The 24817-nt window shown below is 43.2% G+C and overlaps 1 protein-coding gene across 1 annotated transcript; it reads right to left on the reverse strand.

Annotated features, from left to right (window-relative positions):
• Window positions 1–1172: 1172 nt before the first annotated feature.
• cad (carbamoyl-phosphate synthetase 2, aspartate transcarbamylase, and dihydroorotase) lies at window positions 1173–23442 on the reverse strand. Its single transcript, XM_058613342.1, has 44 exons — window positions 23028–23442; window positions 21811–21950; window positions 21588–21717; window positions 21361–21503; window positions 20686–20827; window positions 20419–20590; window positions 18459–18644; window positions 18113–18222; window positions 17894–18036; window positions 17657–17788; window positions 16717–16950; window positions 16396–16617; window positions 16118–16306; window positions 15912–16036; window positions 15635–15768; window positions 15428–15540; window positions 14774–14938; window positions 14119–14204; window positions 13644–13890; window positions 13027–13125; window positions 12586–12810; window positions 12250–12432; window positions 11943–12161; window positions 11458–11625; window positions 11184–11366; window positions 10887–10991; window positions 9494–9739; window positions 9330–9411; window positions 8499–8665; window positions 8249–8413; window positions 7836–7967; window positions 7086–7287; window positions 6819–7009; window positions 6591–6731; window positions 5980–6069; window positions 5734–5875; window positions 5454–5656; window positions 4486–4560; window positions 4178–4390; window positions 3557–3682; window positions 3313–3468; window positions 3068–3169; window positions 2672–2766; window positions 1173–2096 (listed from the first exon to the last, which is right to left on the reverse strand). Exons 1-44 carry the CDS (start codon window positions 23116–23118, stop codon window positions 1997–1999), a joined length of 6714 nt encoding a protein of 2237 aa, XP_058469325.1. The 5' UTR covers window positions 23119–23442; the 3' UTR covers window positions 1173–1996.
• Between the last annotated feature and the right edge of the window lie 1375 nt (window positions 23443–24817).

Below are 24817 nucleotides of genomic sequence, written 5' to 3' on the forward strand. Positions count from 1 at the left end.
ACTTTGATCTTTCCATTCATTCAAATCGGGGGATTTATTTCACCCATCTTAATTTATGGGGGGGGGAAACGTTCGTCAGAATACAAATGCAGTAATCCGTGTGGTTCGTGAACGTATCATTGACTGCACAGAGGGCCCTTAATTTCCTCATTTCACCTCAATTTAACAAAAACCTTGCTGCGTCATTCATACACCGCCACTGTGCATTTCATGTAAAGTCAAATATCCACACTTCTTTTGAATGCAGCATTTAAATGAGAAACTCTACTTAATCAGCATATATACTTTGATTATTTTGTTGATATGAGGCACATTTTGCATTTAAAACAAGGTAACGGTTAGACAAATGGCCACTGGACGGCTGAGGAATAAGTATATAATTAGTAATTACTTAGTATATATTTTGGCAAATTTCAAACACAAAAGCAACAAACATTTTCAAAGGCTTGGAGTCCATCAGCATGTCTGCAGCGTGAATTTTTTCCCTGAAAAAAACACATTTTTGATTAACTAAACATTGGTAAAAATGGATGAAATTGGCAAATCAGAAATGGCAAAAAACTTTGTCAAGTGAAGAAAACTTGGTGCGAACATGTCCCAGCCCAAGACAAACAAAAAAAGTCCATTGGGACCATGGCCTCAACTCAACAGGAAGTTGGCCATTTTGAATTTGGCGTCCATCTTGGCAACAAATTAATAACCAACTCGTCTGAGCATGTTAACCGTACCAAAATAAAAAAACCCAAATGTGTCATTTTGTACTAGACGCATCAAAGTTGAAAAGTTACTCAAGGTCTCACAGATTCAAATGGGGTTTGATCAAGGGCAACTGTCGTCATTTTTGGCAAATTTCGACCAATCGCCACGAAACAGGAAGTGGCACTGTAACTTTGCTATACGTTGCCCGATCCACTCGAAACTCCCAACGTGACACAAGAGACCGACTTTGGACATGTCTACGGAGATTAAGTTGACCCCACAGGAAGTCAGCCATTTTAAATTTAGCCACAAAACAGGAAGTGGCCCTATAACTTTGCCGTACGTCCACACAATTCTCATTCAACTTTCATTTTTGGCCATTATAAAAGATAATTGGTGTGCTTTTGTGAAATGGCCGCCAGTACTCTAGCATTAATGTCTACACGTGCACGGATATTAATAACATCACAAACTACAAAATTGTCCTTTTATTATTTATTTCTCCAACTCACTACATCCCATAGCTGTTAAACCAGCGACAGATTGAATTACCCCCCCAACCTGTAAAGTTTTCAGTAAGAAAAGAAACAATTGACAGAAGACAAAATGTTTTGAGTACAGTAGAAAAAACTAACAAGGCATAATCATTGGTCAGAATAGTGTAACGCGTTGGAAAAGAAAATCTGTCGTTACGGCCTCACTGGTCCCGTTTAAAGTCGCCTACATTTCCCGAGCTTCTTTAATACTTCGTTGTCTAAGGAACATAGACTTAATGCCCACCAAAAATAATACAAAGAAGATTATTGCGAAAACACTTGGCGAAACAGAAGTTTTACAGAAAAGACCGATACCACTTTCTCACAAACTGGAGTATCCATCAATATTGATATTGGCCCAATAAAGCTGTTTTTACATCTTTCAAACCACCTTTAACCATAACCGGCCATTTCAAATACATACATTATTCCTCGAGTGTAACAAATATTCTACTTGCATAAAGGAGAAATTGACAGCCCCGATACAGAGTATTAAAGAAATATATCTATTCCAAGTATTGGCCACCAATACCTGGTATCGTACTGAAAAAACACTCTGTAACACAAACCCGTAGTTTCACAGTGCATACAAGACAGAAAAACTAAAATTGATCAGTGGAATGCGAGGGAAAGCGGCGCATCATGTCGTATCATGACTCAGCAGTTTTGTTGATTGTATAGTTTTAAGGAAAAAGGACAGGAATGTAACTGTCTAAAATGTTGCTGTGGAAACGGGTGGCGCAGCGTAGCGTGTGGCGGGTTTATCTGCCCAGTACGGTGGCCAGCAGGGCCATTCGGATGTACATGCCGTTCTCCGCCTGGCGGAAATACGCCGCTCTCGGGTCGGTGTCCACCTCCGCGCTGTACAAGGGGAAAAGAGCAGACACACGACATAGTCAAAAAAATGTTTTTACCTTTAACTTAACTTAAACTTCTACAGCACTTCAATGTACTAAATAAATAAAATTGACCTTTTTATTATGTATCATCGAATACAAATGTGCTGTAGAAGAAACAGTATTTTTGAAAAGTATTCTCTAAGGACAGAAGAAACTATCCCTGTATTAATAACGTAAATAACTTTCTTTAAGAAACATATTACACATAATCAAACATATCATTATTAGTTAACTGACTGAAACAACTGTAATTTAGTTGTTAAGAAACAAAACAATGTTTTCTGAAAGGATTAGCTACTAAAATGTTTTCATATGACAATAACTTGAAAACGTGAAAATAAAACACTAAAGAAAAAGCCATTAAAACATGACTGGTGCGTTCAGGTGCTCATGAGAAGGTAGGATAAACAAATTAAAACTGTCTGATGTTTCTTTCCATTTTTTTATTGTTAGTGTACTGTTTTATATACACGTTATAATGTTTGTTTATTTTTTAAAATTGTATTTATATTATATGCATTTTTGACAGCGTCTCACCTGATTTCGTTGACTCTGGGCAGAGGATGCATCACCACCATCTTCTTTTTGGCCACAGTCATGATGTGAGGAGTGAGGATGAACTGACCGAAACACTGACAGACAAACGAGAGAGAGACGTCTTTAGAGACCTTTTCAACACAGTTTTTTTAAGAATAACTTATATAAGAATAACTATTTTCATAATCGATTATTTTATATTATTGTATTTTCTGAATGAATGGAGTTTTATGGTCAATAAAATGTCAGAAACCTCAAAACTATGTCATCAAATGTCATATTTTGTCCAGTTATTCAGTTTTAATGGTTTCTTTGTTCAAAGAATCAGAACATATCAGAACTTGATCAAATCGTGATGAAAATAGCTGAGTCATGGATTAACGGCGGTAAACTCACGGCTTTGTATTCCTCCTCGGACGCAAACCTCTCCTTCTGAATCCTGGTCATGTAAAGGACGTCGGTCTCAGGCAGAGCTTCTTCAATGCTCTCAAACTCCTCCTGCAAACAGGTAACAAATGATCTTATCTTACCTAAAACTACCGTGAGTGACTTGTAGGAACATCATTGACATTTTTCCTGATTTCAAATGTTTAAATCTTTCATAAAACAAGGATTATATATCTGATAATATCGTCCCCCACCTGTTTGATTCCCTTGGAGGCCACGTAGCTGACGATCTCCGCCGGCATGTGCAGGTTTCTGGGAGCCACGTAGCGCAGCGTGATGCGATACTGCGTCAGCAGTTTGGCGAGGGAGTGCACAGTGCGGCCGTGTTTCAGGTCCCCGACCATCGTTATCTGACAGGAAAAAAGATAAACACGGATTTATTGTAAAGGTTTTTATGTTCAGGTCAGCTTTTAAAACATTTTAGTCTCGACGTCTCACCGTCATGCCGTTGACCGTCCCCAGCTCCTCCCTGATGGTGAAGACGTCCAGCAGAGCCTGGGTGGGATGCTCCCCGACGCCGTCGCCGGCGTTGATCACCGGCTTGCGACAGTGACGGGACGCACACTGAAGGAAGACGAGGACAGAAAGAGACATAAGCAACTGAGGTCAGCACAACAACAACAACAACAACAACAACAACAACAAACTAAGATTACAAAACAGTTACTGTTATTTTATCAAGAATTGACACTTGAGCAGTTTTATGAAGCCTTTTCTTTTGAGAGAACAGAAACTGGTACGATTGATTTAGTAATTGATTTATAACAAAAGTACAAGGTGCTGTTATTGTATTTTACAGCTAAGTCAGTTTTATTCTATGGAAAACCATTTCTAAATTAAAAAAAAAAGAAAAAAAGGCTAAAATCTGAGCCAGAAAAGCTCATTTCAAAATAATTTTACTGAAAAATTGTTGCAAATGATGCAGAGAGAGTGAGGATCTGAGGGCTTTTACCAGGGATGCATGGATTTATGGACAACTAACAGGCTCTAACGTCTTTTCCTTAAAGTTACGAAAACTCAAATAAAAGTTAAGTGTTGTAGAAACATTAAATGACGCACCTCGACCGCTCCGGGCGTCGGGTGCCGCAGCACCAGCACGTCGGCGTAGCAGCTCATGGTCTGGACGGAGTCGGCCAGGGACTCGCCTTTCTGCGAGGACGACGTGGACTCGCTGAAGTGGACGACGGAGCCGCCCAGGCGCTGCATGGCGGCGGCGAAGGAGCTGCAGGTGCGAGTGCTGACCTCGTAGAACATGGACGCCATCACTCGGCCCTGGAGAGTTCAAAAAGAATAAGAAAAGAACAAATAGGTTGTTGTGTTTTTAACGGCGTTCCTGTGGCTGGACTTTAACGACGGCGGCGACAAACCTTCAGTATTTCCAGACTTCGCTCCTTCTGAACCATCATACGCAAAGTGTGCGCGACGTTGAAAAGATGCGAGATCTGAAACAAAGGGAATACAAAAAGTTAATTAGGGATTATTTTCAGTGAATCTTGTCATTATGTCCGTAATATGTTGGTCAGTGTTTGTCAAACCTGTGAAATGATTCAGTTTGAATGATTTGTTTGTCAAATGAAGCAAAGAAAATATTCACATTTAACGCGCTGAAAAACCACAGAAACAAACACTAAAACTGATTTATCATTAATTGTTTTAGAAGTTCAGATTACGGCAGAAGAATTCAATCGATTTCCAAGAATAAAAAAAGAAAGTTGGATTGATGGCATTATGAAACACCGCAATCTGACAAATACAAAATAAACAAACAATTGATGAATTTCGGAAACTCGTTTATCAGGTACGGCCTTAGATTTTCCACACTGTCACACGGTTATAATCTATACATCTGTGGTGTCATTTCCTGGTTTTAAAAGATAATATTGTGGCATTTAGTCAAATAATGTGATATTAGATTAAATCCTGATGAAAAATACATGGAATTAACATTAAATTATGGAGAAAACTCAACTCTACTTCATTATCAAGCCTTGAAAATCTAAGTTACATCAGAATTGAAGTGTAATTTAAGTTTTTCTCTTAAATAAATTTACTTTATTGAACCTTGAGAAGCCAAATAAATGTATCATGTATCAAATGTATCAAATGGATCATCCAAAGTTAAAAGGTAACAACCGTGCACATCATACCCATCAATATAAATTGTAGGATTTACAAAATGTGACAAATACAAACCTCGAAAAATGGGAAAAGTTTTCATAAGCTCGGTTTTAAATTTACATTAAATTAATAATGTGAAATAATAATAATCATTTGCAAATTGAAAGATGTTACAGACGTGGCTTTAAATGAGTCATGACTCCGTCTCCACTCGTACCTGCTCTTTGCTGAACTGCCGCACAGATAGGATGTGCTGACCGATCAGCGGGTGCAGGAGAGGAGACATCTGGAAGTGGGACATCTGTCCCGTGAGCAGCTGACCTGGTCCTGACTGAGGGGACAGAAGCCTGGACAGAGGGGGAGGGTGAGCGTAGCCGTCCCCGCCGCCGCCAAGTGGAAGAGGAGGCATCATCATCATCTCTGTGGAGACAGAACCAGTGAGACATGACGACACAAGTCACCATGGGCGTCCTGCTGCATTGTGGGAGTTGCAGTACCCAGTGGGAGCCCAGGGTCAGAGGAGCGGTGGGTGCGCGGCGCCAGCAGGTAGCGGCTCTCTCCCATGGAGCGGCGCGGGCTCGCAGCGCGGGTTCTGATCGGGACCTCGCGGGGAGGAGTGGGACGAGTGTGTTCCGGAGTCTGACTCACAGAAAACACACACACGGAGAGTATTTTCAAAATAAAACGTGGGGGCTGGTTTAGTGACAACACAGGCGAGGAATCATTTGTTTTATTTAAAATACCTGCGGAGCTTCTTTCACAGGCTCAGGGGGGAGGACGGAGGCAGTCGGCAATGTTTTCACATCTTCACCATAACCTGGAGGAACCAACACCTGAGAGAGAGAGAGGGAGAGACAGGGACAGAGAGAGAGAGACATACAGAGAGACACACACAGAGAAAGACACACACACAGAGACAGCGAGAGAGAGGGACGGACAGACAGACAGACAGACAGACAGAGAATATATTAAATTAAAAGATATGTGAAGAATAATTATGAATAATTCACATAATTACTGAACCCAGAGTGACTTAAATCACATTTCACACTTGTTTTTATCTTGTTTCTTATATATCCACTAATCCCTTAACTGTTTGTCTTTCAAAAGGTGAAACATTTTATAAACAACTATATGAAGACTTCTAAACAACCAAATGTGTATTAAAACTTAAATTTTCTTTTATTGATGACTGACTTTTACTTAGAGTGGGATTTTCCTGATTTTCTGTGAATTTTAAACTGTATGAACAGATATAAATCAGTTACCAAATTTCAGATGATTAGTAGTAGTAGTATTGTTTTAATTAAGTCATTTTAAATAGATGGAGGAGCGCGTGTGGATGACTGCTGACCTGTCCGTCGATGTAGGCCACCTCTCCTCGCAGAACCACTCGCCGGACTTTGCCCTTCACCTTCATGCCTTGGAACGGTGTCCACTTGGACTTGGTGAACTGCATGGCCTCAGGAATCACCCACTCCTGCTCCAGATCCACCTGGAAAACAAACAAACAAACAAACTCTTAAAAAGAACCAAAAACTCAAAAGTCACTCTTCTTGGTCTCCCTGGTGTGGGCGTGTACCTCCACGTAGGTGTTCTCCTGCACGGGCAGGTTGAAGATCTTGCGCGGGTTGTCGTAGAGACGTCGGATGATGTCGTCCAGAGTCAGGCGTCCATCACTGACGGCGGTCAGCAGCAGCGGCAGCATGGTCTCCAGGCCCGGGTATCCTGGAGGAGGACGCTCGCTGTTCTTCTCCTCAACAGAGTGAGGTGCTATCGACACAATAAAAGCGTCATTATTACGTGCACTCGCTTCATTAGGCCGATTAATTTGGACTGGGCGTCTCACCGTGGTCCGTGGCGAAGCAGTCAATGATGTCCAGGTTCTCCCACAGCGCGTCCATGTCCTCGCAGCTCCCCAGCATGGGCCGGACCTCGGCTCGCCCGTCGCCGATGCCGGGCACGTTGTCCTCGCACAGGAAGAGGTGGTGGGGTGCGACCTCACACGTGACCTGGATGCCCTTTTGCTTGGCGGCGCGGATGATCAGGATCTGCGAGGACAAAGAGACAGTCGTTTATCGCAAGGTCCATAACTTTGTAACTTACACTAACACTTACTAACATTAGATAAGATGTAATTTTTCCTGCTTTTTGGTCTTCCACACAACTCACATTGTTTCCATTGGTTACCAATCACATTTCGCATTAATTAAAAAAATTCTGCTCTTCACTTTTAAGGTCCCCCCCCCGTCCGTCCGTCCGTCCGACCACCAGGGGGCCAGAGCCTCCAGCTCCTGCTCTGTCTTCCGATTGGATCAGATTATCTGGCGATTTTATTGTCATCGGACGTCGTCAAATCCCTGGAATCTCCTGATTAAACTTAAAAAAGTGTGTGGTGCTGCGTCTCGACAGGACTGTCTGGTCTGTGCTTCCTCAGGATTAAAACATTGAACATCGATCAAAGTTCGTTGTGTCTGTGGTCTCCCACGTTTTTAAAATCAAGTCAGATCTAACCTGCAAATTCAGTCTTTTGTTGGTCTTATATTGTTTTAATCCCGTCTTGAAAGGCGTCTTTAAATAATTATTATTGCGATTTTACCTCCTCCTTCTTGGCCACGTGGCAGATGTGGACTGGACGCTGGTAGAGCTGAGCCACCATCAGGATCGCAGCCACCGTCTGCTTCTCTGCGTGAGCCACGATGGGCATGTGCTTCGGCCACTTCTCAAAGTGCTGAAAACACAAAGAAAACAGGTGAGATTCTCAAACAACAAACAACGTAGAGGCAAAGCTTAGCGTTTAAAAGCTTGGGTCTGAAAGTCTGGAAAAGCTAAAAAATTAAACTAACACATCCCATTAACCCTCTCATCAATGCCCTCCAAACACTGGAATTCATCGTCTTTGGTGCAGCTGTTAGAATTCCACGACTGGCTGACTTGCAAACATGTGTGCCGCCTGTACGCCGATGATACAGTGATATACTTTAGTGCCTCCATCTTTGTGACTCCGCCTACCTCCATCCACAGGGAGACGTTGTCCATCTTGAGGGTGGAGTACGTGTCGTTCAGGTACATCTTCAGACCACAGGCTTGGCTCGCCAAGGACGGCAGCACGGCAGCGTTGTCAGAGGCGGCGCCCACGTACAGAGAGTAATCGCATCTGCAGCCCGCTTTGGCCAGCTGAAGATACAAGACAACGTAAAAAAAAACATAAATAAAACCATCGATTCAACTTTTAATTGAGACGAGTCAAACCTGGACGTACCTTCTGCACCAGAGCCAAAGAGCTGGCGTCGATCACAGACGGGGAAGTGTTTGGCATCGCACACACCATCGTCACGCCTCCTGCCAGAGCGGCTGCTGTTCCAGAGGAGAAGTCCTCCTTGTGAGTGGCGCCAGGCTCCCGGAGATGAACGTGGACATCGATCAGGCCTGAAACCCAACAGCAAAACCAAGTACTTTACTCTTTTTGATCCACCTTACCTCCTCATTTGTTCATTCTGTGTTCATGTCCCAATGAGAAGCTGATTTCTGCACTCAAATCCCTCCCAAAAGGACATAGGATTCCTTTATTCTTCCACATTTTAAGGCCCAAAGTGCAACATTTATTAGCAGAAATTGAATATACTAGTCATTAGTATGTTTGTTTATGTGTATAATCACACAAAGCCTTGGAATAAGCTTTTTATATCTCCCTTTAGGCAAGGGCCTTGTTTTACGGGAACCACCATCTTGTGTCGCCATATTGCTACAGTATTGTAACAAATAACATCTCTGCCTCCGTAATTCTGATGCATAAACCAACAAAGTGGAAGAGAGTTGCCAAAGATTAATTTTACATTCTTCCTGGTCTGTGAAGTCCACCGTAGTTTCCCTGATGCATGTGGGATAGGAAGGAATGTCACGACTGTGGACTTTTAATATCTCAAAAACAATTGGTGGAAGCCAAGTGTTGATGTCTGAGTAATACGAAAGATGGAAAATAAGCAAAGAAAGGCTTTCAACTGTCTGCTATACATGCCATTTCATCACCTAAAAATCAATCAGAAATGAGCAACAGCGTTTTTCTGCCACAGCTGGTTGTCAAGAGACTCACCAGGGAGACGAACCAGCGTCTGAGAAGCCATGCTGTCGATGTGGGTCTTCACCGGTGGAGATCTGCCGACCTGACGAAGAGCCTAAAACAAACCAATGCATTATTTCACTCCATGTTGAAGGGAAATCATGTGAAATACCTCAATAATAACAGCGAGAACTTACCTGAACGAAGAGCTTTGTGCACTTGATGTCAATGATGAGTGGGACGGAATAGTCCACGGCCATGCGTCTCGTCCTGTAGCCCTTGGTGACAAAGGACGAGAGTCGGCGCCCGCCGCTGTTCCTCATGGAGAGGTTGATGACCAGGTCAAAGTGGTTTTCCTCCAGGTAGTTCATGATGCTGCGCTGTTTCTCCTTCGTGGGACACTCGCTGTCCTCCTCCTCAAACGGCCAGTCCACCGCCATCACCTGTGGACAAGGAGGGAGGGACGTATAAAGACGTATTATGACATATTTATATTAAGTATAAACAGATGAAGAAAAGGGCTTTGCATACCAGCTACAGTTAAAAATACTTGTTTTTCAGATCATCCGCCAGGTGAACATCTAACCAATCAGAATTTGTTGTAGATACATTTAAAAAAAATTCACATTAGATTGTTTAAAACCAAACATAACCTTCAGATCTTCAAACTATTAGAAATACATAAACATCGTTCTTTCATACTTTACTTTAATTTAATCCTACACTTTATACTCGACAGTAAAATGATCTTTTGGCCGTTTTAAAAACATATTTCTATACTTTTTAAATACCTCTAATTGTCTTTTACTGCACTTACTTGCTATGTCCTACTATGTTACTGTTCTGTGGGAAAAACGTAGCTTACAAGCCAGCTAGAAAGTTGGCTAGCGAGCTAATTATGTTTTATCCTTTCAGTTCGTACTGTAGCTCAATCACCAGTATTTCTTTTATTATATATCCTATATCCTATTTCTTTCTGTAATCTCAACTAGCTAGCTTGCCAATAAATAAGCTAGCAGCTTTTTTCTTTTCTATATCTCTTTACTAACAAACTAGCTAATAAATAAAGAAGCCAACACACTTTTTCTTACTATATCTCTCCATTAGCTAGCTAACTAAATAATAAGCTTGTATCCCTTACCTCTCTTTTCTTTCTATATCCTCTCATTAACTAGCTAGCTAGTTAGTTGGTTATTTTTTCCTTTCTTCAGTCCATAGTGAAGGCATAGTAGTTAAGTTTAAGCTACTCAACCAAGCAGGTTCTTCACCGGTAGCTGTATTTATTTTATATATTTTCTTTTTATTAAGTAAAATAGCTGATAACCATGTCATCATTCCATTCCTGTGATTCGTTTTGTGATGCGTTGCTGTTGACACCCAACGGCCTCTTAAAACAAGCTTCAACAAGTCTTGGTAAAACAGAGAAATTACAACCACAGCCTGTGTCTATTTCAAACGGACATTAAAGGCCTTTGAGACAAACCAGTAAAACAGATAGTGGTATAATCCCTTAATCTCTAAGTGACAGCAACTCAGATCTAATGGATATGACTGTAATTTGCGTGTTTTCCTCTGTTAAATCTTTGTCACCTTGACTCCGTGTTCCGTGTAGAAATCCGCGGTGCCCAGACTGGCGTAGAGATCGTAACCCAGGGACTCCAGAGCCTGTACAGTAGGCAGCAGCTCGCTCTTGTTCTGCAAACACACAAATCATAAATTATTTGTTGTTATATGTTAAAACTGGCTGCACAAAAGATCTACATTTGTGCATCTCATGATTGACATTCCTTATTCTCAGTGTGAGACTGTAAATGTGTCGCTGCCAGTGTCTTTTAAGCTTCAGTGTTAAATTACCTAAATTAGCAGGTCTACACATCGCGCACGTACCTTGTAGCTGCCGATGGAGAGCAGGATGTTCTTCTTGGGGATCTTGAAGCCCGTGGAGAGCATGGCTTTCAGATATGCCTCGTATCTATTCTCCCCGAAACAGGCGACCTCTCCAGTGCTGGTCATCTCCACCCCAAGCACCACGTCAGCTCCGGCCAGGCGAGAGAAGGAAAACTGTGGAACCTGAAATTCACACGACGTACAGTTAGCGAGGATCGCGGTATGGGACCTTTTTCCCCCCAAGACTTAATTAACACAAATAAAACGTAGTCACCTTCACTCCCACAATCCCTTTCCCTCTCATTAGGCCCACAGGTTCCACGTCCTCCCCCATGATGGCCTCTGTCGCCAGGGCAACAAGGTCCATACCCAGGGTTTTGGAGACGAACGGGAAGGAGCGGGACACTCGCACGTTGCACTCGATGACCTTCAGCTGGTCGTCCTGTTATACAAGGGATACGATATGAGGTTTAATGTTCATTCTTTTACCGTTAATGGCTCAAGCTTCTGGTTTTTGACATGTAGGACAGAAGCAGCAGTTAGCCACCAGGGAGGCCATTCTTCTGGAATCTTCTGGAATGAATCTACTGAGGGGTTAACAGCTAGTATCATCCAATAAGAACCTTGTTGCAGGCAGTGGCTTTGAATTTCCAACATGGAGTTGGGTTATCAATGAACAAAAGGCTTCAAAACAAAACTACGTCCATTATATACAGTCTATGATTCAAGATTTTGTTTTTAAATAAAAAAATGTCACACCTTGGCAATCAGCTGCAGGTTGAAGGGTCCAGTGACCTGCAGCTCCTGGCCGATGGCGTGGACGATCATCTTGATCCTCTCCATGGTCTTCTGATTCAGATCCTGGGGCGGCGTCACCAGCGTGGCATCGCCGGAGTGAACGCCAGCATTCTCCACGTGTTCGGACACGGCGATGGCTATCACCACGCCGTCACATGCGACTGCGTCCACGTCTATCTCCTGGAAAACACACGCACACAAAAAGTGTCACGTTCTACTTTCACAGAACGTTACAATGTCGTTATTTATAAGACGTATTTTCCCGAACCTTGGCCTCCTGTATGAACTTGGAGATGACGACCGGATACTCCTTGGAAACAGCCACAGCACTGCTCAGGAACTTCTCCAGGTCGCTGTCACCGTAGGCCACGTTCATGGCCGCTCCGCTGAGGACATAAGACGGACGGACGAGGCAGGGATAACCCACCTTCTCACAGAACTTCACAGCAGACTGGAGGAAGAGGAAATGGAAAGGAACATGTGGTTAAACCACAGTCTTGTCCGGCGCTATTTTTGGACAAAGGGACAACTTCAGGAAAACAAGTTATGGTATTTCTAAGAGATCGGTCGGATTAGATCGTAATCCTAACTTGGTGGGCCGAACCTCGGTGTCCGACAGCTCCTTCCACTGCGGCTGACTGATGCCGATTGTGTCCAGCATTCGGGAAAACTTGAACCTGTTCTCCGCACAGTCGATGAACTCGGGCGACGTTCCCAGGATGCGACACAGCTGACGGTGCAGCGACATGGCGATGTTGTTGGGCAGCTGGCCACCCATGGACAGGATCACGCCCTCCGGGTTTTCTCTCTCATAGATATCCATTACCACCTGGTCGTTCAGAAGACACGGGGCAGGGAAATTTGTCGTTTTGGACGTTTTTCTTAGCAATTTTGGTTTAACAATCGACAATTTGCATTGTATTCTGACAATTTATGGACCAAATAACTAATCAGTTAATCAAAAATTATCCACAAATTAGCTAAAAATTTGAATAATAAGCATTAGTAGCAGCTCTAGAGCAGATATCAGCAGCTCGAATCTTACCTCAAAGGAGATTTCATCAAAGTAGAGGCGGTCACACATGTCGTAGTCTGTGCTGACCGTCTCAGGGTTGTAGTTCACCATGATGGTTTTATAACCCATCTAAAAGAGACGCAACAACACAATTAAAGGTTTACTTTGTGGTCTGACTTCATGAGCTGATGTCGGGAGGAAAGAGGGAAAATTATAGAAAATGTTTTATTTTAAAAAAGTGTATGATATTGTAATTACATGATTTCCATTTTATTTTGCAGGAAGACAACCTTTTCTGTCCATAAACTGATGTTTGTAAACCTTGCACCAAAGTCCATGGAGAAAATCAGTGTTTTTAGCTCATAGGCAGAGGAGCTGCTGGTCAACTGCTGCCTCCTGTGGTCAGTTTGTGTCACAGGGGTTAATCTGAACACAGGATTTCAAACTAAAACTGAAGTCACAAAATAACACTTCTGAACTTCATGAAGGAGGCAGCAGTGGATCAACAACTCAGCAGGGAGAGAGAGTGTTTTTTACAAAGTGTCCACTAAACTCTGAACTGGAACACAGTCAACTCGGCCACGACATGAGTCCAACTTCTGACTTATGATACTTAAGACCATGAGCGAGTCCATAACAGGTCTCACCTTCCTGAGCTCTGTGATGCAGCCGACCGCGCACCAGTCAAACTCCACGCTGCTGCCGATGCGATAAACCCCGGAGCCGATGACCATGACATGCTGGTCGTCGAAGGCCAGGTCGTCCTCCGTGCCGTGGTAGGTCAGGTACAGGTAGTTGGTGTGGGCGGGCCATTCCGCCGCCACCGTGTCGATCTGCTTCACCACGGGCAGGATGGACCAATCGTGGCGCAGCTTCCTCACTGCCAGCTCAGTGCTGAGGGAGGAGATTAAATTTGAAGAGTTTACCCCAACATCACGATAATTTGCCATCCTTAAAGAAGTGGGTCCTTATATGGAAAATATGGGAATAACTGGGTTATATCATCACACATATATAGTCTGAAAATTTCAAGATACTCTTAGCGATAGCAAACAACTGCATTGCTGGCTTATAAATGATTGTAGAATGTGTACTAACGTGTGTATTGTTGATAAGGCTTACCTCTGCACAGCCAGTGCGATTTGTTTGTCTGAGAAGCCGAGCTGCTTTGCCTTTCGCATCACATCTGGAGGCATGGTGCTCTCATCCTGGTGGTAATGACAGAAAAATATATAAGAATATTTCAAGGTCCCATATTATACCCTATTTCTCCAAGTTAAAATAGTTCCCTGGTAAAATTTATCCACTGGACACACAAATCCTCTGAGGCTTTGCGGTATTATGTCAACCCTCCGCGTTGAAATAATACCGCTCTTCCTCCCTCATCTGCACTCTCGCATTTTATAGGGACAAGGTGGAGCTAAGGTGGAGCTCTCCAAGTAAACTTCCTGGTGGGGTGGCGACATTCGCGGTGAAATGCACATGCTGTCGTCACAATGCGCAGGGAATTCAACATCGCGTGTTTTATCGCCTATACTTACACTAAGGGGGACCACGAGTATTCTTTTTCCACACTTTGGCGACTGGTAGGGCCTCTTGAGTCCCAAATATAAGTATTAAAATGATTAAAAAGTTGATTTCGCATGATATGTCCCCTTTAAAGCTGCAAGCAGCTCTGTGCAGGGTTAGGGTTATTTTCACCAAAGTGTCGTGCCTCAAAAACAAGGTCCTCAGCCCTAAATGTTACTTTTCTGTGTTTTTTTTATCTCGATCTCACCTGGTTGTAAGTTTCCAGCAGTCGCTCGTGGTCGGCGATGTTCTTCATCTTGTGCAGGAACCAGCGGTCGATCTTTGTGAGCTCGTACAGTTGGTCCACGGTGTAGCTGGCCTTGAACGCCGCCGCCAACACGAAGATGCGCTTGTCCGTGGGTGACTGCAGCTCCTAGTGATATAAATAAAAAATAATCAACAACAAGTTAAGAACCAATATAAAACAAGTCATTTTTTATTTGAAAATTGAAAAACAAGAAGAAAAGCTTTTAGTATCGCTGCCGATTCCCTGAATCAATTTGACTCCAATTGACAAGGTCCTGATTTGATATTTCAGTTTGCAAACCAAGACTTTCACAGAAATAATGCTGCAATTGTATAACATGTCGATCTTTGGAACCTGATACATCATAAAAAATATAGTTTTAGGACCCAACAGTAGCACTTTTTTATTAAAAAAACAACTTCACTACAGTCGTAGGTGATTGTTCCAATTAAAGCCTTGGTAAAACCTGTTAAAGCTCAAGATACCCAGTCTAGAAGTGCATTTAGACATTTTTAAGGCATTAAACAGTTATCCAGCAGAGGGTCTGCGTAAGCGAACAATCGCGACTTTAAACATCTGAAAAGCTGTGTGTGGAAATACATATTGAATCGTTACCTGTTCAGAGACAGGTTTGATTGTGTGGTCGAAGCCGACGCAGTTCTCGTCCACCATCCTCAGAGCCTTCTGGAAGGCCTCCTCAAAGCTTCGGCCAATGGCCATCACCTCACCTGTGGAGCACAAGCTTGTCACTCAACTCATTTATTGATAAAGGAATAGTTTTTGTTACAATCGAGTCGTCAAGAACTTGTCCGTTCCTCTTACCGACGCTCTTCATTGAGCTCCCGATCGTTGTGGAAACCCTGAGGAACTTGCTGAGATCCCAGCGAGGAACCTTCACCACACAGTAGTCCAGGCTGGGCTCAAAGTTCGCTGTTGTCGAGTTGGTGACAGAGTTTCTAAAGAACACAAATTCAACAATTATGTCATCACAAGAGTATGAAAAGACACAAACGGGGGGACTAGAAAAATTAAATAAAACCTGACAGAATGGATGCGTTAATCCCAAATGTTCGGTATTTAATGACGCACGTTAACGTACTTCAGTTGTGGCAGCGGGATCCCGAGGCCGAGTTTGGCCGCCACGTAGGCGAGAGGATAACCTGTGGCTTTGCTGGCGAGGGCGGAGCTTCGCGACAGACGGGCATTCACCTCGATGATGTAGTACTGAAAACGTTGCACACACAGGATGTAGTGAATGTTGAGTTTTTATTTCAAATAAAATACGGTCACATGCGTGTGCGGTACCTGCTCTGACTCGGGGTTGAGCGCGTACTGGATGTTGCACTCTCCCACGATGCCAAGGTGCCGGATAACTTTGATGGCTGTGTTCCGGAGCATGTTGTACTCGTGGTCGTTGAGCGTCTGACTGGGCGCCACCACGATGGACTCCCCGGTATGGATGCCCAGAGGGTCAATATTCTCCATGTTACACACCTGAAGAAAACGATAACATTGATGCATTTACAGGTCTCTGCCAAGTTGAATCCAGGAGGTGATTATGTGACGAATCCGCGTTTACTCACAGTGATGCAATTATCGTAGGCGTCGCGCACCACCTCGTACTCGATCTCCTTCCAGCCTTTCAGGGACTTGTCCACCAGCACCTGAGACGTGTGCGCGAAGGCCGACGTCACCAGCGAGGTCAGCTCCTCTTTGTTGTTGGCAAAGCCGGATCCCAGACCGCCGAGAGCGAACGCCGAGCGCACCAGCACGGGGTAGCCGAGACGTTCTGCAGCAGCCACAGCCTAATGGAGATTAAAAAGTACAAAAGGTAAACGTAAAGTGGATAAAAGTCCGAGTGGAGTCAGTGTGTTTGGGTGGGATGGTAGTAGAAGTCTCCACACCTGCTCCACAGACAGCGCCGCTTCACTGGGAGCGACGTGCTCGTGGATCTCCTCCATCTTCTCCACAAAGATCTTCCTGTCCTCCGTCATCTCGATGGAGGCCACTGGCGTTCCCAGGACCTTGACTTTGTACTTCTCCAGCACGCCAAGCTTGGTCAGCTCCACGCCGCAGTTCAGAGCCGTCTGACCGCCGAAGGTCAACAGAACGCCGTCGGGACGTTCGTTTTTTATCACCTGTGGCAACAAAGTGAGAATGGGTTCACATAGCGGGGGAATCTCAGGGAGATTTTGGGAAACTAAAGCAGCTAGCACGAAGGTAAAGGGACCTTTCGTCGTTGCAGTCTACTGTACTTAAAATAATGAGGTCATCACTAAATAGTTGTAGCCATGGACTTATCTATTCACCTCTTCCTGCTTTGCCAACACTATTGCTACATAACTAACACCAAGTTAGAGATGTTCCAAAAACATTTTTCATCTTCCCGATACTGATTGCGATAGACGAACTTTGGGTATTAGCCAAAACAAGTACTGATAAGGTTCTGTGGAAAATGCAATTGCTTCCTGCGCCCACTGGGTGGTGCTGTGTGCAGTAGTTGTCTTCAGGTTGGGAGTGTAATAATCTCATGAAGTTCAGGGAAGATTGGACACAAAAATACACGAGTTACAACGTGCTGTTCCAAGGCAATACATGAAAATTCATCCGGTCACCGCGGCAACAACGTTCAACTAAAAGCCACACTTTTCACAACACGGCATCGTCGATGTCTCAAGGCTGTCGTCACAAAATTTTCGATACAACAATCGTGGTTCGGAGGAGCAACACATGAGCGGCGGAGACGTACGGCAGTGTTGGATTGTGCTGCTTTTTCAGCAGCTGTGGACGCATTGCACGCATCAGTGTCAGAAGAATAAGGTCAATGACAGAGTGAATTAGTACCTGAGTGACGTACTCCGCAGTGATGGGGAGGAAGTAGACTTTGTCTGCCAGACCTTTGGACGTCTGGACAGTGGCGATGTTGGGGTTGATCAGCACGGTCTGGATGTTCTCCTCCTTCAGAGCTTTTATAGCCTGGAAAACAAAGTAAAACCCATCAGGCGACAAATACAGACAAAAATACATTTTATGTCAAAAGTTGCACGACTCAAAAAACAGAAAGCTTCTTCTTTCACGGACCTGAGAGCCGGAATAGTCAAACTCTCCAGCCTGGCCGATGGAGAGTCCACCTGAGCCCAGGATGAGGACCTTCCTAGGTCTGGAAACCTCCTCAGGCTTTGGAGAACCCGGGTAGGTGAGATGATCCAGCAGTCGCTGCTTGACTGAGGAGAATCACCAACATTTAAGTATAGATCTACGTAAACGTCCATCCGTGTCCACTTCAAACACCGTTTTTACCTGTTTTTGTGGCGCCGCCGTCCTTAAAGTCTTTCACGGTGTCGAGGAAGACGTCAAACAAGCCGACCAGATCTGTGGGGCCGGCCATGTGCTCGGGATGGAACTGAACACTGGACGACAAAAATAAAACCAACACACTTTTTACCGTCCAACAACAGCGACGCCAAAGACACGCTGGAGTTTCAGGTGTGAATGACAGGACTGACACTTTTTCAAAAATCAAGTTGGAACGAATATTAACAGCTAAGCTAACAGGTGACTCAACAGATTTTTTCCCCATGTTCTCAGCTACAGCATGTCAGACACGTACGTGAATTATCATGTAAGCCCTCTGTGAGGCGCTCACCTGAACATTGGGTGCGCATTGTGCACGATGCCCTCGTTGGTGTGATCGTTGGCATTGGTGAAGAGGACGTCCCAGTCCTTGGGCAGAGTCTTGGGGTCGACGGCAAACCCGTGGTTCTGACTGGTGATGAAGCAGCGATCCGTTCCCTGGTGGACGCAGGGCTGGTTGTGGCCACGGTTACCGTACCTGGAAGACAGGCGAGAAAAGTACGTTTTAATGTCAACCTTTCAACCTTTTTTTTTTTGCCTATTCACACACGTTCTCAGTCCCGTCTGTGAGATATTTATGATTTTTGTAAATATAACCACTTATTTTCTGGAAGCCAAAGTTACAGTGTTACAATTGCAGTGATGTTGCAGTCATTTCACAACAATCCCACAATCCTGTTTATGCCGACAACAAAATTCCAGCAGGTGACTGGGAACATTCCCCGTCCACCTCCTGACCTTCACACAGTCTGATAAAACGAAAAGTCCCACAGTGAAGTGAGGAGCGGAGCGTGTGCTTCTCATGCGCCAGGCTGTGTTTGTTTAAAAAGGTATTTTTCACAACACGGCCGCTCACTGCGACGCTCGCACTCTGGCACTCGACTACAGGAGCGCACAGAACTGCTGAGAACAGCAGAAACCTGCAGTTCACATGACTGGTCTTCAAAAAAAAAAGAAAAAAAAGAATGATGTGAATGTGTGCATTTCTACAAAGGCTGATGAGGTTTCCCTGGCTCCTGACGCTAAAGAAATCTTGCACACATGAACAAAGACTAGTAACGCACTCGAATTTAGCCAAATGTGACACTTTTGGCCTGTATTTATAGAGCAACAGTTATACCATTCACCCATTCATGCACATACACGGAACTGCCGACAAGAGCAATTTGGGGGTTAAGTGACATCGACTCCTCGCCCTTCCTGTTGAAAGACGAGCCACTCCACCAGTGAGTCCCGCCACCACGTCGTCTTTTCACTCGTTTAAAGATTTATAAACTAGTCACAGTCGCTGCAAATGGAGGAAATGGTGGATAGAGAATTCCAACATTCTTCCAACATACGATGCTTGGCATCGGAGTGATACTAGACAAAAATCACTGGATATTAGGAGTGGGTGTAAATATCGATTTGGTGATATATCGCAGTCCTTCCTCATGTAATACAATAATCGATACCCCAGGGCAAACATCGATATTTTAATTAACAAATTAAGGCGCTCTAATCCAAACAGACCCGTAACTACTTCATGTGTCCTCACGGCGGCGCTGCTTCCACACCAGGGGAAGTTCTTGCAATATATTGATTATCACAGAATCGTTGTATCATGATATCATTGGTATCGTGGACCGCGTATCGTCCACTGGATTATGTCGGGGGGGAAAAAGAAACCGAAAATGTTCCAAAAACTATATCATAATACATACTTCACTAAGCACAGACTGTTAAACCGAAAATAAAAAAGATAACATAACTAACGAGGCCATGTTAAGCAGGACTCGGCAGAATCGGTGGAACAGAACGTCGTTGTCCACAAGAATCTGTGAGGACGTCTGTCTTTAACGGGTCAGCATCGCCTCTTAACAACAAGAACAACAGGAAATACAATATATTCAAGTCAAATTAGTGAAACACCCGCCCAACATGTAGAAGATGGACAGTAGTGGCTCCCAAAGACTGGGGCGGGGCCTTGACGACAGGTCTGGGGACACTTTGTTTGGGTCTCCAAACAAATTGAGATATTTCCCGAACATTTTAATTCAGATTTATGTGTACATTTAAAATTAAAAGTCATAAAATGAAGTTTCAATTAATTTACCAAACATTTCTTGGTGTTGCATATTAAATGATATCAGGTGTTTATAGATTATAAAAGATAAATTAGTGGCTAATCACACTTATATACTATATTGCCATAGTTTAAAAATGGGTCCCCATAAAGACACTTAAAACAAAGCCGTGTACAAGATACTAACTTCATCTTGTAGGTCTTGGCTCCGATGACCAACGAGAGCAGCTGGTGTCCGAGGCAGATGCCGAAGACCGGCTTGGGCCGATCCACGCACACGACCTTCCTCACGTTGTCGATGGTGGCCTGACAGAGCTGAGGATCGCCAGGACCGTTACTGATGAACAAACCGTCAAAATCTAAAAAAAATAAATAAAGACGACAAAAAATTTCTTAAAAACTCCTGAACTTATAATGATGCAGCAGTAGTGGTCGGCAGGAGTTTGACTGTGACCTGTGCTGTCCAGCGGATGATTCCAGGGCAGCACGGTGACACGGGCTCCTCTCTGAGCCAGGCAGCGGATCTGGTTGTATTTGATGCCACAGTCCAGGACGGTGATACGCAGACTTCCACTGGGGTTGAACACTCTGGGTTCCTGGAGACAATAAAAAAGGAAAATGGAATCCCGACATTTGTGACCGACAGAGCTCCACAACCACAGCATACAGTATACACACACACACACCAGACAACCCAGTCGGGATTTGAAATTTGAGAGTCGGGGACAGACTAACGGGGGAACATTTGACCAGACACTTGCATCCAGATTCCAGCTTCCTGGTTGGCAGTTAAGGGTAAACTTGAGAGAGTCTTACTGATGTGTGTGTATGGAAAATCTTACTGGATTTTGACATCAATAAAACCTTTATTTTATTCGACAAAGTTAGCATCACGAATGTTGCAAATTCAGTTTTTTAGGACTTTGGAGTAAAGTTTTTCAAGGAAAAAAGAGGCTAACTACACATGGGTCCTTGAAAGTGCTTGAATTTTTTGTAAGAAGTAAGTTAAGTTGATATTTAGTTAATTGTCTACCTGGTTTGTTACAACGCCACCAACTGTTTCACACCCCACATTGCTTGATGTATGTAAACTAGGACTACACGTGCCGGTGTGAAACTGTGATGTTACCTTCATGGAAACCTCCTGGACCAGGTTCCTCTGGTCAGGGTTGACAAAGGGAACGGCGTCCTGCACAGTCCCATCCACCACCAGCTTACCCAGCATGGTTCCCTTCTCTCGGATCTTCTTGGTCAAACGTCTTGTGTCGATTCCTGGAAAACATGGTGTTTTTAAAGACTATTATAAATCTGGACTTCATTTTAATCTTCTGTGTGTGTGTGTGTGAGAGTCCTTACCTTGTAATCCAGGAACTCCATGCTCTTTGAGCCACTGGTCCAGGGACTTGACTGAGCTCCAGTGGCTGGGACTGTCCGACAGCTCTCCGATGATCAGAGCCGCCGCGTGGATTTTCGACGATTCGAACCACTGAGCGAGACAACGGCAAGAGAGATTACATTCCCCACCCTTATGTTTTCATGTTTGAAAATTCGCCAGGAAGCTAAAATGGTTATGGCTCACCTTGCTCAACCCGAACTCTCCCTCCTCCCCACTTGGTACCCCATAGTTGCCGACCAGAGGATAAGTGAGGGTCAGCAGCTGGCAGTGGTAGGATGGGTCAGTTAGAGCCTCTGGGTAGCCGACCATTCCCGTCTGAAACACTACACACACACACGACAAATTCATCATATACAAAGATTAATATTCCACATATTCATTCCTACTTTTTTATATGAAACATTTAAAATACATTTAATTACTGTTGTATTTGGCATCGAAATCCTGATATTAACTTGTTTTTATGTCAGGAACTTTGGCCTGAATGATACAATCAAGGTGTAAAGTAGGGCTGAAAATCACAATTTTCAAAACACAGGAGGCACAATATTCCTTAAAGCCAAAATATGTGTCAAATTACCATTTTAGATTTAATATTGCCCTGACCTATATGCACAATATTCTACAGACTGAAGAAAATATCTTTGTTTCTCACACATCTGCACAAATTTCACACAGTGATCCTTTAAAATATGTTACTCAAATGAAAATGAAAATAATTACGTAAAAATCATATCAGAATCACTAATTCAGTCAAATGACATACATAATTGCAACTAGATGTTTATTCACAATCTTCAGCCCTAATGTGAAGCAGGAAAACATGTTATTTTGCGTTGAGTTCATCTGTTCCACCAAACCACATTGAGAATTCCGTCATTTTAATACTGCCTTGCTCACAGTGGCCTTCTGCACGAAACAAAGAGCAAAGTTTGACTTTACCCAATATCAACATTGCTAAATCAACCATTCGGCATACATTTACATTTTAACACACACTTTTAACAGTGTGTGTTCTGAACATATACCACAGGTAATAAGGTAGAACAAGTGCTGCGACGATGTGACAATAAGAAGCTGATCTATACGTCACGTGTACACGTAAATATCATGCGATTCATGTGTATTACAACAAATGACTATTTGCTTTAATTGACAACATTTTGAATGGGGTTTGGTGGCGAGAACCACGAGTGAGAGTCGGGCTCTGATGAGGTCTATGGGGGATTTGGCGCTTTAAAACTCACCGGTCGTTATTTGACACATTAACGCCGGCGACGTTAACACAAAAAAGTTGCGGTACTCGTGAGGTAATTGCGTACGCAGGTGGATTTTAAGTGTTGTGGCTCAAGGTACGTGAACTTGAAGTGAACGTAAAAAAAGAAAAAAAAAGTACGTACCAACTTCACCCGACACGGACACATTTGCACCAAAAAGGTGCCCCCTGAACGTCGCACCGTCCTCCAGAATCAACGTTGCCATCGTTGACATTTGACGTAGCTAATGCTAACGATGGATTTTAATGGGCCGATGGATGACGGTGACGGTGACGATGATGAGCTCCGGTCTCCACGTGAAACTCACGCCGCGAGGGGGGAAGCAGGTAGAAGCAGAAAAAACGAAAAAACTACAGATGAGAAACAGATTTAAACACCGAGCGGAAGTCCGTCAGAGTCCGACACTGTCCGCTGTGAATGTGGGGGGAAGAAAATACAAAAAAGACGAGTTTGTGGGGTTATTGGCGGGTCGGTCGGCCAGTATGAATGAAGAAAAGTGTTCCACACACGCTGCCAGCAGTGTGGAAGTCGGCCTACGGGCCGGAGCGGTAAGTTTGACGTAGTAGCGCTCCGCACTTCCGCTAAGAAACTTCAAAATAAAAGCCACCCCAAACAAAGTTGTTAAAAAATTAGGTTTCTTGATTAGATTTGTTTAGATTGTTTCATTTTTCATTGTCAAGCTTTTCACCTACCGTGCTTCAAAAAAGTATTGGACAACCGGTCTTAAACGAGATAAATATATAAATAAATACTTTTTTGAAATGTTTCAAAAAACAAAAAATTGTTATTGTTATTTATTTGGCAAATAACTGAATTCACCCGTTTAACCCCACATTTGAGCTGGTTCACTGGGCTTCTTCTCTGAGAAGTAAGAAACTAAAAGAAGAAAAAAACTATTATCTATCAAATGCAGTATGAGTGGATAAGGAGGACTTAGTTCACTCCAAATGTAAAAGTATATATAAAAAGTACAAAAAAATGTACAAATATGATGATTGTTTACAGAAATGTGTCTGTATTATATTTATGTGTGTATGCTAGTCATAGATATGTCATATCATGTAATACACGTGTGTATATATGATTTTTATACATACGGCTTTTATTTTGAAGTTAGTGTGTCTCCTTGTCGGCATAATCACGTCGCTTCCTGTGACGTCACCACGCTGACGGAGCTCACGACCAGCAGCAGCAACTTCAGTCCACAGTTGGACACGTTTTAAAAAAATATCTTTACACCTACAGTTCAGACAATGATGGAATTTAGTTTATACTGTTTGTATATTGGTGGATTTTTCCTATTATTAAAGAAATTGACTCTGTTTTAACGTAAATAAATAAAAACATTTTTAATAAAATCTTTTCCACAGTGATTGATTTTTTTATTTATTTTTTTGATACTTTATTAATCCCCTTAGGGAAATTATTCTCAGTCTCAGAGCGACTGATATTCTCTGCATTTGACCCATCCTAGAATTAGGAGCAGTGGGCTGCCACACTGAGTAGCGCCCGGGGAGCATTGGGAGTTGGGTACCTTGCTCAGGGGTACCCCAGCCCCTATCTGAAATTAAAATTCAGATATCTTTTTTCTGTGTTTGAATATTACTGCTGTGAAGTGAATGACTGAATGTTAAGAAACACTAAATACTGAGGTTGTTCAAAATATCTAATAATAAAATCACATGATCAGTGTTATAATTGATTTCTGGTGTAATTGTAACATTTGTATGAATATTCGGATACAAAAAAAACGTAAAAATGTGAAAAAAATGTTAAACAATTTAGACTTTGTACACAGGTGAAGCCATAAAGATTGTTACAAAGAAACATTAAATATTGATTTCTAGTGTAACTGTTGCATTATCAATATTGTCAAGTCAATAGAAACACATTATCTCAGAGAAAAGTTAACT

Source organism: Solea solea, chromosome 17 (assembly GCF_958295425.1).
Source record: "Solea solea chromosome 17, fSolSol10.1, whole genome shotgun sequence".
Taxonomy (NCBI): Eukaryota; Metazoa; Chordata; class Actinopteri; order Pleuronectiformes; family Soleidae; genus Solea; species Solea solea.

Bases quoted from the DNA above. Each gene is read 5' to 3' on its own strand.
- cad (XM_058613342.1), bottom strand. From the start codon at position 23,118: ATGTCAACGATGGCAACGTTGATTCTGGAGGACGGTGCGACGTTCAGG. The intron at 17,789-17,893 runs GTCCGTGAAAGA...TTTGTTTTCCAG, and splicing joins TTGACTATTCCGGCTCTCAG to GCTATAAAAGCTCTGAAGGA. The intron at 3,683-4,177 runs GTGCGTCATTTA...GTCTTCCTTCAG, and splicing joins CGACGCCCGGAGCGGTCGAG to TGTGCGTCCCGTCACTGTCG.